The 14,737-nt window shown below is 39.6% G+C and overlaps 1 protein-coding gene across 3 annotated transcripts in view; it reads right to left on the bottom strand.

Annotated features, from left to right (window-relative positions):
- LOC124167783 (calpain-5-like) overlaps positions 1 to 14,737 on the bottom strand; it is a 59,969-nt gene that overhangs the window by 41,671 nt on the left and 3,561 nt on the right. For all 3 annotated transcript variants that reach the window (XM_046545802.1, XM_046545801.1, XM_046545799.1), the window contains exons 4-5: positions 6,781 to 7,064; positions 5,516 to 5,693 (exon numbers count right to left, since the gene is read on the bottom strand). In XM_046545802.1, coding sequence (XP_046401758.1) covers positions 5,516 to 5,693; positions 6,781 to 7,064 — 462 coding nt within the window. The remainder of the gene's footprint in view (positions 1 to 5,515; positions 5,694 to 6,780; positions 7,065 to 14,737) is intronic.

Below are 14,737 nucleotides of genomic sequence, written 5' to 3'. Positions count from 1 at the left end.
CAAGGCACAAACTGAGGATGCATGTTGCGTGTGGGCCTAAAACTGCAACAAAGGGCCGAGATTATCTTATACAATGCTGCGAGAAAGGATAAGATGACTCACAAATAAGCATTTGATGTCACACAGAACCTTATACGATTACTTAGTGGTAGCTAACCAGCAGTGACATCTATTCACATCATTCATTTGCATGAGAAGAAAAAATTATGCCATCCTAACATGCTGCTCCTGCAGTTGTTCAGAAAAATTTGTACCATCCAATGTTGTTGTTAGTAGTAAAAGGGTTGGAATTGAGTACCTCAGGTTGTTGCAAGGACAGGATGCTTACACCCACATAAAAACAACTTCAGATAGGTGAACATGTAGCTCAACTCTTGAGTCCCTCTCTTTTATTTTTAAAACTAACAAAACTATCCTTATTCATCAATCAACCTGTTGACCAGTTTAATCTTATCACTCGACTTCCCTATCAGAAAACACAGCTTATTTACTCTTCCAGTAATTAATTTGAATAATTTCCTAATCCTAGCATTTCCATAAGAAGTTGAATAATGGTGATACATTACAAATTAGGTCACACATTACTGGATAGCAAAAGAAACCCCCATGATTTACAGATTATGTTCATACATTTCAGAATTATTCCATACATCTTGAGAGGAGTTGTTAAGGAATATTTTAAAGTATGCATTAATCTAGAAAATCATTGATAGTCAAATCAGCAATGTGTATTGATAAAAAATACCTGCATTTTTAAGTTTTCATATCATCAGATTACAATTACTGTAATGGTCGGTCCCATTACTCAGTCATGCTCCCTGTTTTTTTTTTTTTTTTACCTTTTCCCTTTCCTACTTTTCCTTAATACCCAACCTCTCCCTTCCTCCCCTCCCCTTTGCCTCAGCTCCTGGAGGTGGATGAGAGAATGTGCATGTGAGGGAGTGTTTAAGTTTCAGAGTGGTTTAACAATCAAAACTAAGTGAAGTGATGTCCTTTAGATTTAAGCAAATTTCCCCAAAGTGCCCCTTCCTCCTCAAAGCCCCCAAATCGTCAGCGAGGGGTATAAAAAGCCATGGCGGCGTGGAGCGAAGAAGGATTGACTAAGAAAGACGTGACCCGTGGGCGACGGCTCTGCTCGACGAACGAGCGACAATCAATTTGTGTGGAGGAGACGAACGAAAAGCAGAAGTGAACAGAAGGAGAGTAGCTCGCAGCAAGTTTATTCGTATCCACATTTGGCATACCAGTGCCTGAAGAAGGACCATTTGTCCCCCAATTTCTACAGAATCAACAGCCTGGCGGAGAATTCACAGCACTTCGGATCTGACGCTCCTTCCATCCCGAGATAGGAGGAGCAGAACGTCGGTGGGTGCAGAGATATCTCTGAGCTGTCACAGTCTCAGGAGCAGACAATGCAATGCGATGGGCAGAGGGAGATAACGCCGATTGTAGAGGATGGCAGAGAAACAGGCAATGGAGAAGGTCAAGCAGGTGAGAATCAATTCATGCTACAGATAATAGGATCGGGCAAGTAAATCCTTCATGATCCCCAAACGCAAGCGATGGCACGATAGATAACCCCAAAGAACAGAGTCAAATATGTAGTAATGAAGCAGAAAACTAAGAGCATCCGAGTCAATCAGTCTCGCCGGTGCAGATCCCAGAGTGAAGGAGAAAATAGAGATCGTAGCCGCAGTTGCATTAGAAGGAAATCCATTAGAATCTTCTATTATAGTGTTGGGAGTTGCAATATTTTCAAGGCATTCCATGGCACACAAGTAGTGCCATCTGTGTCTTCTGAATTATGAATTGAAAAACAGCTGACAGCTGCGTTAATAAAAAGGCGGAGTCTTCCGTTGAGTGTCAAACAGAATGGACGTTCTTTTTTTCTAATCCAACCTGCGCCAACAGGGTTATGGGCCCAGATTAACGGACATGTGAAAAAAAGTTCTCTTTCTTAATTCTGTGCGAACTTGTCTGGGCATCGTGCGTACTGACCGAATGTGTCGTGCTGTGTGTGTCGAAGATCGCCGAGTTTAAAATGGAGGAAGAGAGATATAGAATTCCGTTGTTTGACGGTAAAAACTTCAATGATTGGAAATTTCGGATGAAAATTTTCCTGGAAGAGAAGGAACTTCTTGAACATTTAGATCGTCCGCTACAGGAACAGTTAGATGAATACGAAGAGAATGAAAGTGATACGCCATCGCAAAAGAAGTGTAAAGAAGAGAAAAGAAAATTAATTATGAGAATGGACAGAAATTGCATGAGTGCCATAGTACAGAGAATCCAAGATGGGCAACTAGAGATAGTCAAAGACTCGTGCAGTGCATTTGACGCATGGACAGCGTTAGCGGAAAGATTCGAAAGAACAACGGCAACTTCCAGAATTTCACTTACTAATAAATTACAGAAACTATTCTTTCGCCCTAATCAAGAAAGTTTTCATGACTATTGTTTAAAATTTGATCGTCTTGTTCGGGACTTGAGACAGGCGGGAGATAGGATGGATGATCAGGGGGCTGTAATACAGTTTTTGATGCTCATGCCAGTAGAGCTTGAAAATATTGTAGTTGCTCTGAAAACAATGGCAACAAAAAGGTTGAAAATGGAAATAGTGAGAAATCAGATAGAAGAGTGCCTGAGTACAAGGAAGAATAAGAATTTAAGGTCATATGACGGGCCTATTGCTTTTTCCGGCTTCAAGAAGACGTCTGGCGACAGCAACTATAGAGGAGGAGGTTCCGGAGGTCGAGACTTCACCTGCAACAACTGTGGCAGACGGAACCACAAGGCAGCAGATTGCTACCGGCCTGGAGGTGAGGGATACCGGACTTCCCATACCAGCCGTGGCAGAGCTTCCAGCTGGAGAAATCGAGGGGGTCATGCCTATGACTGGAGTCATGGTCATGGTCATGACTGGAGTAGGAGCGGCAACAGGGGCAGGCATCAGGCAAACTTCTCCGACAACTACACGGGTGAAGATGCTGGTGGACCTGACCAGGTTGTAACTTATAGTTTTTGCACAGAAGTAGAGGTTAGCGATGAATTTGGATTTGATGTAGCAGCTAATGGCAAAGTATTAGCGGATGCTGGTTTTGTTGGTAAAGTAAAAAATGCAAATTATGATTGGACTTTGGATTCCGGGAGTTCTGATATAATTGCACGGGATGATACTCCTGCAGAAAATGTTAGAACTTTGATTGAACCAGTGAAGGTACAAGTTGCAAAGACAAATGATTTTATATTAGCCAAAAAGATTGGGGATATTAAAGGTATGACTGAAGTAGATGTGAAGTTTGATGAAAGTAGAACTAAATTCCAAGATAGCTGGGAAGATTTCTTTCAAAATGAACAGCTAAAGCCAACAAATGATTCATTTGAAAACGTAAAAGAAATGACTGAGTCAGTAGAGGGTTCAGATGGTGGGGAAGGTAATGCTATGAATGATAACGTAGTAGATGGTGAAACAACTAATGCTAACAAAGAAGTAGAATTAAGGAGGAGTAAAAGACTTAAGAAAACCCCATCATACCTCAAGGATTATATTACAGATAATTGTCATGATTTTGTATCAGAAGAAGAAAGAGAAAGAGTTGAATTTGCTTTGTTAATGAATATTCCCAATGATGGTAATGTCAAGTATGTTAATTTTGATCATGAAGGACTTGTGCTAAATGCCATTTCTTATAGTGAAAATGTTCCTAACTCATTTGAGGAAATCCGTGGTAGGCCGGATGAAAATGAATGGCTAAAGGCAATTAGTAAAGAAATGGAGGCAATTGAATGTAATCAGACTTGGGAGTTAGTTGAACTACCACCTGGTAAAAAACCATTTAAATGTAAATGGGTATTCTCTGTTAAATATGGTGATAATGATGAAAGAGAGAGATATAAAGCACGTTTAGTGGCAAAAGGGTGTTCTCAAAAGTTTGGGCAAGATTTCATGGAAACATATGCACCTGTGGCCTGAATGTCAACTTTACGAACATTGTTGTGTGTAAGTAACTATCAAAAGTTACATATACATCAGTTAGATGTAAAAAATGCTTTTTTAAATGGTGTCCTGAAGGAGGAGATTTATATGATACCTCCTGAAGGTATGCAAGTGCAAGAGGGACTGGTATGTAAGCTTAAGAAAACACTCTATGGCCTGAAGCAATCACCAATGGAGTGGAATGACCGGTTTGATAAGTTTGCTAAAAATATTGGTTTTGTTCAATGTAAAACTGATTTATGCATGTATGTAAGTACTGTTAACAATGTCATAATTTACCTACTTCTCTATGTTGATGATGTAATTGTGGCATGCAGTGATCTTGGTGAACTGAGTAATCTCAAGGGTACGTTAATGAGAGAATTCAAAATGAGAGACCTGGGTGAACTGAAATATTTTCTAGGAATTAAAATTGAACGCATTAATGATTCTTTGTTTTTGAGTCAAGCAAGCTATTTAGATAAAGTAATTAAAAAATTTGGAATGGATTCTTGTAAACCAAAATTAACCCCTCTGGGTATAAATGAATTTAATGATATTCCCTCACAACCTGTAGACAGTAAACCGTATAGAGAACTTATTGGTTGTTTGATGTATGCATGCTTAGCAACTCGTCCTGATTTATGTGCAGCCATTAATTTCTATAGTCAGTATCAAAGTAAAGCCACACAGGCTCTTTGGGAAGGCTTAAAAAGAGTGCTACGTTACATAAAGGGAACATTGCAGTATGGACTTTGGTTTAAGGGTAATACTGATGTAATTGTATGTGCCTATGCTGATGCCAGTTATGCCAATAATATTGATAGAAAATCAGTAACTGGATATTTACTTAAAGTTTTTGGTGATACAGTTATATGGGGTTCTCGCAAACAGAGCACAGTTTCAAAATCTTCAACTGAAGCTGAGTTCAAGGCACTAGCTTCAGCATCAGCAGAATTGTTATGGCTTAAACACTTATTAGCTGAGATGAAAATTGAAACTACTCAACCCATAACAATGTATGAAGACAATCAGTCATGCATATGTGCGTTACCAAACTGGGAGCAGAAAAGATTAAAACATATGGATATTGTTTACAAATTTGTTAGAGACTTAATTAAGAATAAGATCATTAATGTAATTTACATTCCATCTGAAAGTCAAACGGCAGATGTTCTAACAAAGGGCTTACCATATGATGTTTTTTTCTAAGCATCGCACTGAACTTGGTATGTGTGAAATAAAACCAGACTAATTGTAAGTGTGCCTTGTAAATATTGAGGAGGAGTGTTGGGAGTTGCAATATTTTCAAGGCATTCCATGGCACACAAGTAGTGCCATCTGTGTCTTCTGAATTATGTATTGAAAAACAGCTGACAGCTGCGTTAATAAAAAGGCGGAGTCTTCCGTTGAGTGTCAAACAGAATGGACGTTCTTTTTTTCTAATCCAACCTGCGCCAACATATAGAATTAATTTCAATTTTTGAAACCAACTTTACATGGCTTACTGCAATGAATATTTTGATCAGAAGTACTTACAGTACAGCAAACAATGGAGTGCTCTTGGATTTCATGATTCAAAGTACGGAAGAGATGGGCCTTTTCCTCATCAGTAGATGCCTCACTCAATGATACCTCCTCGGAAACACCACCGGTGAAATCCACTAGTACATCCTTCAGTGTCCCAACTTCGAGGGCTTCATAGGAACCTAACAGCCTGTTAGAAAGTAAACTCATGTTAGCAGAGCAAAAGACACATGTGATTACTGGCAATATATACATTTAACATTTAATTACTAGAAAAATCATAGACTAGAAAGCAGTGTGTAGTGCATAAGTGTCACCAAAAATGGTCAATCCTCAATGGTGGACTCAATATCAGCCCTTTAATTTTTATTATTGTAAGTGTTTGAAAAAAAATACATCAAAAATTAAGTAAAATTAAAATTGATGGTTTGAGGCATAACTTTGTGAAAGTGATTCATTATGAAAAATGGAAAAGGAGAAACTTTGTGCATTCATATGAAATATTTATTCACACATTTACACAACCATGGTTTCTCTCACCTGAACCCCACCCCCCCCCCCCTCCACCTGCCATACCTTCCGTAAGGGAGCCTCCTCCCCCTAACTTCTTTCATACGATATGACCATGTTTTTCCCCCTCCCTCATCTCTGTTGACCAATCCGTTCAACCTAGTTACCTTCCTCCCTTCTCCAAGCCTGGTATAAATTGATGTGATGCACCTCTGTAAAGTTCACCTGATGATGACGTCTTAGGTTGAAACCATGGTCGTGTAAATGTGTGAATAAATATTTCATGAGAAAGTTTTAAGTTTCTTCTTTTACATTTTCCAAAAGTAAAATTGAGTACCAAAACACAGTTGATTAAAATACATTAGACTGCAATGCTAAAATAACTAGGTATATAAACCTAATTGAGTAACTTCTAAGACAGAGCAGATGTTACTGCACCCACATAGTAATAGGCAACAATTAGGGGTTGAATAAAATATAAAAAAATACTCATAACTTATGGAAAGTACATATTTACTTCATTGCCTTCCTTTCTACCCAATCCCTTAACTTCTCAAATAGAGTACGGCCCAGGAGAATTTATTAAAATGAAATACTTGTTGGCCATAGAATGTTCATAATTTGATATCAAGAAGCAGAAGATCATCCACAACGACGTCAACCCATTTTCCAAAGTGCTTGAGGAGAAAATTAAGCAATTAAAATTTGCATGAAATTATTCTCTCATTAATTACAACAAGGCAAGAAAGCATCATCTGCGAACTTACTTGGCGTAAGCCTTTTCAACCAGAGGGATCCAGAACTCATTAGGTCGAGAGCTACAAGTAGACAGGAGGGTAGGAGGCTGGCTGTCTTCTGGAGGCTCCTGTGAAGATGATGGAGACCCAGGAGCAGTAGGAGCCACTGATAATGCTGGCAGAAGATCATCCACAACGACGTCAACCCACTTGCCAAAGTGCCAAAAATGGAAGTGGAAAATGCCACAATAGTTTGAACCCTTGTTGTCATCATCTTTCTCTTCCCAGTTCTGACTTCGGTAGTTTGGAATGACCTAGAAACACGAGACACATTCATCAGAACAGATCATAATCATCTTAAAGACACAGATTATAACAACTTCTGTGACAAAAAAAATTAAACCCAAAATCCAGATTAGAAGTCATCGCAAAATGATTCATTTCAGTGCATATTTACCAATTAAAAATACCTTGCTTCTCACTTTTCCAAAGGTACAAGCAAAAATAGGTGGGAAAAGAGTAAAGTTGTCAACCTGATTTAGTGTTTGTTTACTATACCCTAGTAGCACAATTTGTGTTCAGAGTATGCTCAGGGCATTTTCAACACATATGTAAGATGTGTTCAACATAATTTGAGCACATGCTGAGCATATGTAAATGTCCGGCAAGGCATATGCTCAACATATGTTCAACACAAGTTTTCAACATATGCTCAGCATATTTTCCACACATGCTCAACATATGTTTTTAACATATGCTCAGCATATTACCCACTTATGCCCAACATATGTTTTTAACATATGCTCAGCATGGTATCCAATTATGCCCAACATATGTTTTTAACATATGCCCATCATTCTCCCAAAATATGCTCAGCATACCCTAGTGAAAATATCTACAGGATTTTTTTTCCAATAGTAATTTGACAATGGGAAACATTTGTTTCTATAGGAAATTTTTATGTTCCTACAGGAAAATTTTATTTTCCCATAGGAACCTAAAATTTTCCTATAGGAACAATCATTTCCCATTGTCAAATTACTAAAGGACAAAGAAATCCTATGGAGATTTTCACTAGGGTGAGGTTGCATCCATTTATCCCCCTTATGAAAAGTATTCCCTTACAACCTTGCAATACCTATAGATGCACAAATTCTCTCCTTTTTACCGCTCCTGCCTTTCACTGTGGACTTAGGGCATGATGTCAGACCTACACATTGCATTCACTCGAGTTATCAGATTAGCACTTTAAATTGAAAATGTTTAATCATTAATACAACTAAATTTGGTCAAGGATTTGAAATCGCCAATGTTAATTTAAAATTTATAAATGAAAAGCATTTGACAGAATAAAGCATCGATGGTACTGATTATCAGAAGGAAATAACCATGATCCTGCTTCTGATCCAACATCCTTATAATGACCAAAGATTAATTAATTACCAACTTAATTGCTGCTGCATCTAAACAGTCTACATCCCATAGTGATTTAAGAGCAAATCCTACACATGAGATAGTCATGAGGGAGTACTACACCCTGAAACTTATTACATAAAAAATAGATTAACCTTCTACTATGAGAAGCAATAAAGTTTTAGTTACATGTGATGCCTTTCAGAAAAGCTGAAAATATTGCAAAATAAAATGGTTAATCAACCATAAGGAACAGCAAGGAATAAGTGAATCTCTGAAAAAAAAAGTCTCCCACAAATTGTTCAACTGAGATTTCCCCACTTCTGTTGTTTGAAAACAATGAAAATTTTATGCATTCCAAATAATGTAATTAATTAGCCATATAATGTACGTAATTTTATCACGGATCATTCCTAAAGTTGAGCCAACGAGAGTTGTCTGATGATAGGCAGAAGAGGCAAGTCAGTGGTAGGCAGCAATGCTGCCTGGTCAGGATGGGAAACTCCCACGGAAGGTGTACAAAGGGTTTACGAAGACAATCCAGAAAAGAGGATGGAGAGAGAAGGGCAAACAAGAGGGATGAAGTCATTATTACCTTTTTCCTGTGACGAAATTGTATGAGTAGGCAAGGGTGAAAGGTACATTTGGGTAATAGCGACTGCCTGCAAAACATTCATGTTGTCTAACCCTTCAACATCCTCTTTAGCCCTGTCATCGTACAGCTCTCACCAGCTCCACTGCACATGTGCTTCTGAAAGCATTACACTCCACACTGCTAGATTACAACGTACGAAAGATTGAACGAACAAGGAAAAGGGCTAAGGCATGTTTTAGTAACATTAATAAGAATATTGATACATAGGTGGTATCATGAGCCACTAATGCTTTAGCCCAAATTATTTGTAATTATTAAAGTCTACTGCCACTTTATCCTTTGATGGAGCTCCTACGGAATATGTAATCAATTGGTAGATAATGGATTACATAGGATATAATAGGAGAATCAAGTATGACATAGTTCTGCAATTTGATAATGAAGTAGATTTATTCTAATAAAAAAACATAAGCATTTAACATTATCAACAAATATTTCAAGCCTATTCTTTTCCTTGATTTCTCTCAGTCTTCTTCAGGCAGCACGACCATCGTAGCCACTCCCCAGTTAACTCAAGAAAGGCACATTTATCAGCACTGCTAAACATAAGACAAGAGTGGAGAGCATCTGTAGATTAAAATAAACAGAAATCAATATTTATCCACTAATGTGATTAAATGTTTATATTAAATGTGTATAATAATGTTTATATTAATGTTTATGTTTATGGATGATTCAATACCTATATTTACATAGAGATGAGTATTGTTGTTGTTGTTGATCTCTGCTAATAAATTCGAGTAGTATGAAATGGTGATCGATGCGAGAGATATCTTTATTATTTACCGGCCATCAGTCACAACAAGTTGGCGACGAGGATTAAAAAAAAAAAGAAAGATTGTGAAGTTCAAAGACCAGAAAAAACCTTGTCGACGCTTATTTACGTAAATTTAACCCGGATATAATGGACTCAAAACAGCTCAAAGAATTACTTTCTGCGCTGACTTCCGTCATCAAAAATCAGCAAACCACACCAGCTCCGCAGATAATTCCATTTGAAGCCTACGACGCAAAAACTGAAAAGTTTTCTTCGTATATGGAACGCTTCAATAATTACTGCGATCTCAAGAACGTCAGCGATGATATAAAAAAGGCTCAACTCCTGCGTTCATCGATCGGAAAAGATCACTACAATAATCTTGCTGCATTTCTGGGACCAGATGATCCTATTAAAGAAATCGATTTCAAAACCTTGAAGGCTCATTTTGAGAAAATGCTGTCACCATCAGTCTCAACGGTCGTCTCACAGCATTATTTTCTCAGCATTACTCAACAGCCGCATCAATCAATTTCGGATTTCGTCGCATCGCTGAAGGGAAAGCTTAAAGACTGTGATTTCTACGCTACTTGTCCTACTACCACGTGCAAAAAGAAGTTCTCAATAGCTGATATATTCCTCCGTGCTCAGTTTATCAGAGGCCTGAAGGATAGCTGGATACGAGAAGCGATACTGCAAGAGACAAATCTCAAGGATTTCGACGGAATCCTGACGAAAGCCACAGCACTAGAAGCATCTCGCTTCGAATCGGGACAGTTGAGCAAATCGCCTGAGAAGACATCGGATCAAGCCGCAGATACAAATAAGATTTATCGTTGTCAAGAAGGAAAACGTCGCAGTCGCCGGAGTTCCGAGTCTCAAGATAATCGCCGTCAGTCCAACTCTCATCCGCGTCATTTTTCCCATTCCCGCAATTCTAGAGGGCATATTAATTATCGGTCATTAGGTCTCGATGGTATTTGCCTCAAATGTGGTCGCACAAACCATAAATCGCGAGATTGCAGAACAATGCGCGAATCTCTAAAGTGCATTTCCTGTGGGAAAATCGGTCACATTTCCAAAGTCTGCATCACCACCCTGCTCCGTAAATCGAAGACCAACACCCTGTCGTCTCAGCGGTCTCAAGAACAAGAAGAAGATCGTCATTCAAACAATGATTATGGCATCACTCGCATCGAAGACACTGAGGATTTGTATGAAGTTGGACCAGACACCGATAAATACATCGTAACAGTCACTCTCAATAACAAGCCGCAGTCGTTCGAAGTGGATTCAGGTGCGCGTTTCTCTTTAATCTCAGAACCCGATTTCAACAAACTTGGACTTAATATACCGCTTCAACCGACATCAATTTCTTTCCGCTCATACTCAGACCACGTTATCAAACCCAAAGGCAAAGTTACTGTCTCGGTTACCTATAATAGGAAGTCAATGGACGCCGATCTATTTATAGTACCAGCAGGGCATGATGCTCTACTCGGACGAATGTGGATTCGTGGACTCGGAATTAGTCTAAAAGAAATAGATAACCATGAATCAGGTCTTCGCACTGTCAATGTGAAAGTAGTCACCTCACTAGAAGACATCTTCAAGAAATATGAACAAATTTTTGAAGAAAGAATCGGGTGTGTTCCAAACGTCGAAGTACATCTTGAACTTAGAGAAGGCGTGACACCCATTTTTAACCGTGAACGAGATGTTCCTTTTGCATTGAGAGAGAGAGTTGAAAGAGAGTTATCCACATTGGAGAAACAAGGTGTCATCACTCCCATTACATCAAGTGACTGGGGATCGCCACTCGTGGTAATACCTAAGCCCGATGGAGGAGTGAGGCTATGCGTAGACTACAAATGTGGGGTGAATTCTAGACTCGTTGCATCAAATTACCCCATCCGCAGAATAGACGAGGTTCTCCACAGCCTCAGAGGTTCCAAGTATTTTTGCAAATTGGACTTGTACAAGGCTTACCTGCATTTACGGGTCGATGAAGAAGGGAGCAAGATTCAAACGATTTCAACACACAAAGGCACGTTCCGAATGAATCGCCTCAGCTTCGGGATTAAGACTGCTCCAGCGGAATTCAATCGCATTCTAGGTCAATTGTTGAATGGCTTACCAAAGGTGGAGGCATACTTCGATGACATTATCTGTCATGGTTCAGATCTTGAAGAATGTACCAGAAATCTTACTGCATGTTTGGAACGCCTCAGAGAGAATGATCTTCATCTCAATCGTGCCAAATGTTCATTCTTCAAGGAAAGCATCAGTTATCTTGGTCATGTAGTGTCGCATAATCAGATTCAAAAGTGCCCAGTTAAAATTCAAGCAGTTTCTCAAATGCCACGACCAAAGGATTTAGGTGAGTTGAGGAGATTCCTGGGCTTAGTAACATATTATTCCAGGTTTATTCCAGACTTCTCTTCAAAGTCCTATCCACTACGCCGCTTGCTAAGAACGGGTGAACGCTTCGTTTGGTCTGCTGCTGAAGAAGCTGCCTTCGTAAATCTCAAATCAGAGTTGTGCTCGGATAGACTACTCATTCCATTCGATCCATCAAAGCAAGTCATACTCACAACTGATGCCTCACCAACTGGGATAGCTGCAGTACTTAGCCATGATATTGATGGTCATGAGCGCCCAATTGCTTATGCCTCACGAGCTCTGACGCAGGCTGAGTCTAATTATAGTCAGCTTGACAGAGAGGCCTTGGCCATTATATATGCAACAACGCACTTCTTCAACTACATTTTCGGAAAGCGTTTCGTTCTCGTCACAGATAATGAGCCACTCTCAAGGATTTTTCACCCAGATCGTCCACTACCACAGATGACCTCTTCGCGTTTACTGAGGTATGCATCTTTTCTCAGTGGTCTTGATTACACAGTTCGATGCAAGAAGGGGAGAGAGAATGAGAATGTTGACTGTTTATCTCGCGCCCCAGCCTCTACATCTAGTCCTTCTCTAGAAATCTCTATCGATCAAGAAATCAACGCTTTGCATGCTGAAACCCTGCTACAAATCTCGAGCGCATCAATCACTGCAGATATTGTTGCTGAGGAAACCGCCAAGGATCCAGAGTTGCAAGCGCTTCTACAGGAGCTCAAGACCAGCCGCAAGGATAGCCCATACACTGTCTCTGGTGACATGTTGTTCCGCTCTGATCGTGCAGTAATTCCGAAGTCACTCCAAGCACAAATTCTTAAAGAGCTTCATATGTCGCATTTGGGAGTCACGAAGATGAAGCAACTTGCCCGGAGATACGTGTACTGGGAAGGGTTAGACAAAGATATAGAACGTCTTGTTAAGAGTTGCGAGCCCTGTGCTAAGGTCCGCCACAGTCCACCGAAAGCGCCGATTCATCACTGGAATCAGCCTGATGAGAATTGGGAGAGGGTGCATATCGATTTTGCAGGGCCATTTGATAGCCAATTTTTCCTAATGTGTGTGGATGCAAGGTCGAAGTGGGCAGAAGTCCGCATGATCCATGGCGCTCCATCCTCTGCCAAAACAATCGTTACGCTGGAGGGCATCTTTTCAGTACATGGCTACCCTTCCGTAATGGTGTCGGACAATGCAAGCATCTTCAGGAGCGAAGAGTTCCTAAAATACTGCAAAGAGCGAGGAATATTCCAGAAGTTCAGCGCACCTAATCACCCAGCCACAAATGGACTTGCGGAACGCAGCATCCAGACATTGAAGAGGAGGCTTATAGCTGCTGCTGATGATCCTACTCCACTAACCACCAAGTTACGGGACATTATGTTCCGCTATAGGGCAACACCTTTGGCCTCAGGTCGGACTCCTGCAGAGCTGTACTTAAAGAGGAGGATCCGCACTCGTCTCGATGCCCTGCTTCCCAACTGCAAAGCTTTTGTCCCAACAAAACATACTAACTCACGAATTCGCAGTCTCCAGTTGGGGGAGAGAGTACAGGTGAAGATTTATGCAGGAATTCATCACAGTTGGCAGTTTGGCATCGTATTAAAGAAGCTCGGTAATTGCCATTACATCGTAAAGTTGGATAACGGTCGAATCATAAAACGTCACATCAATCAGCTGATAGCCACCTTGGTTCCGAAGAAACAAGTCACATTCTCGCCTTTGTTTCCACAACACACAATGGGTGTGCCATCCTCAGCAGGAGCTGCAGGGGTGCCTCCTGATTATCAATTGCCGCCAACCCACCAATCGCCGCTGGCACCTTCTCCTCCGCAAGTCGTTCGACCAACCCCGTCTCCTTCGGCCAGTAGCCTCCTACCGCACCTTCCCAGGAACCGGCAAAAGCCGACCTATCTTAAAGACTATGTTGTCTTCAAATAAGTGGGGGAGAACTAATGTGATTAAATGTTTATATTAAATGTGTATAATAATGTTTATATTAATGTTTATGTTTATGGATGATTCAATACCTATATTTACATAGAGATGAGTATTGTTGTTGTTGTTGATCTCTGCTAATAAATTCGAGTAGTATGAAATGGTGATCGATGCGAGAGATATCTTTATTATTTACCGGCCATCAGCACTGCTAAACATAAGACAAGAGTGGAGAGCATCTGTAGATTAAAATAAACAGAAATCAATATTTATCCACTAAACAAGCACTAAACAGCAAAAAATATTACTTCTTTAACCTGAAAATGGTGAATATTGACATCTTTCATGAATGGTAAATTAACATTAAGTTGCAAAATTTAAAATTTGCATGAGACAGACTAAGGAGAGGAAGCAGCAGTAAGGGAAGTATTGCATCATAAGTTCACACAATATGTAATGTAAAAGTTATTCATGTCAGCTAGTGTATATACATTGGTCTTAAATATCAATAATCCTACAATACATTTCCATGTAAGTTCATCATCATAATACAATTATTGAGTGCTAGATGAAGATAATACTAATAGATTAGTGAGGTCATGAACATTTTAAGACACCGATTCATTTCCATTCAAGAGGGTGATGAGGTTCTTCAAAAAATAAAAATGTCATTTTTTTGCATGACTAAACAGACATTTCTCATTAACAGATTTTGCATTGCTTAAAATATGTAATGAAATATGGAAAGCAAGAAAATTATGATGAACCTGAGAATATCATGTTTAACAGAACAAACGGTTCAATTGACAACATTAAATTTAATT

This window comes from Ischnura elegans, chromosome 11, assembly GCF_921293095.1.
Source record: "Ischnura elegans chromosome 11, ioIscEleg1.1, whole genome shotgun sequence".
Taxonomy (NCBI): Eukaryota; Metazoa; Arthropoda; class Insecta; order Odonata; family Coenagrionidae; genus Ischnura; species Ischnura elegans.
The sequence above is the reverse complement of the archived record's forward strand: the minus strand, read 5'-3'. Positions and strand labels throughout refer to the sequence as shown.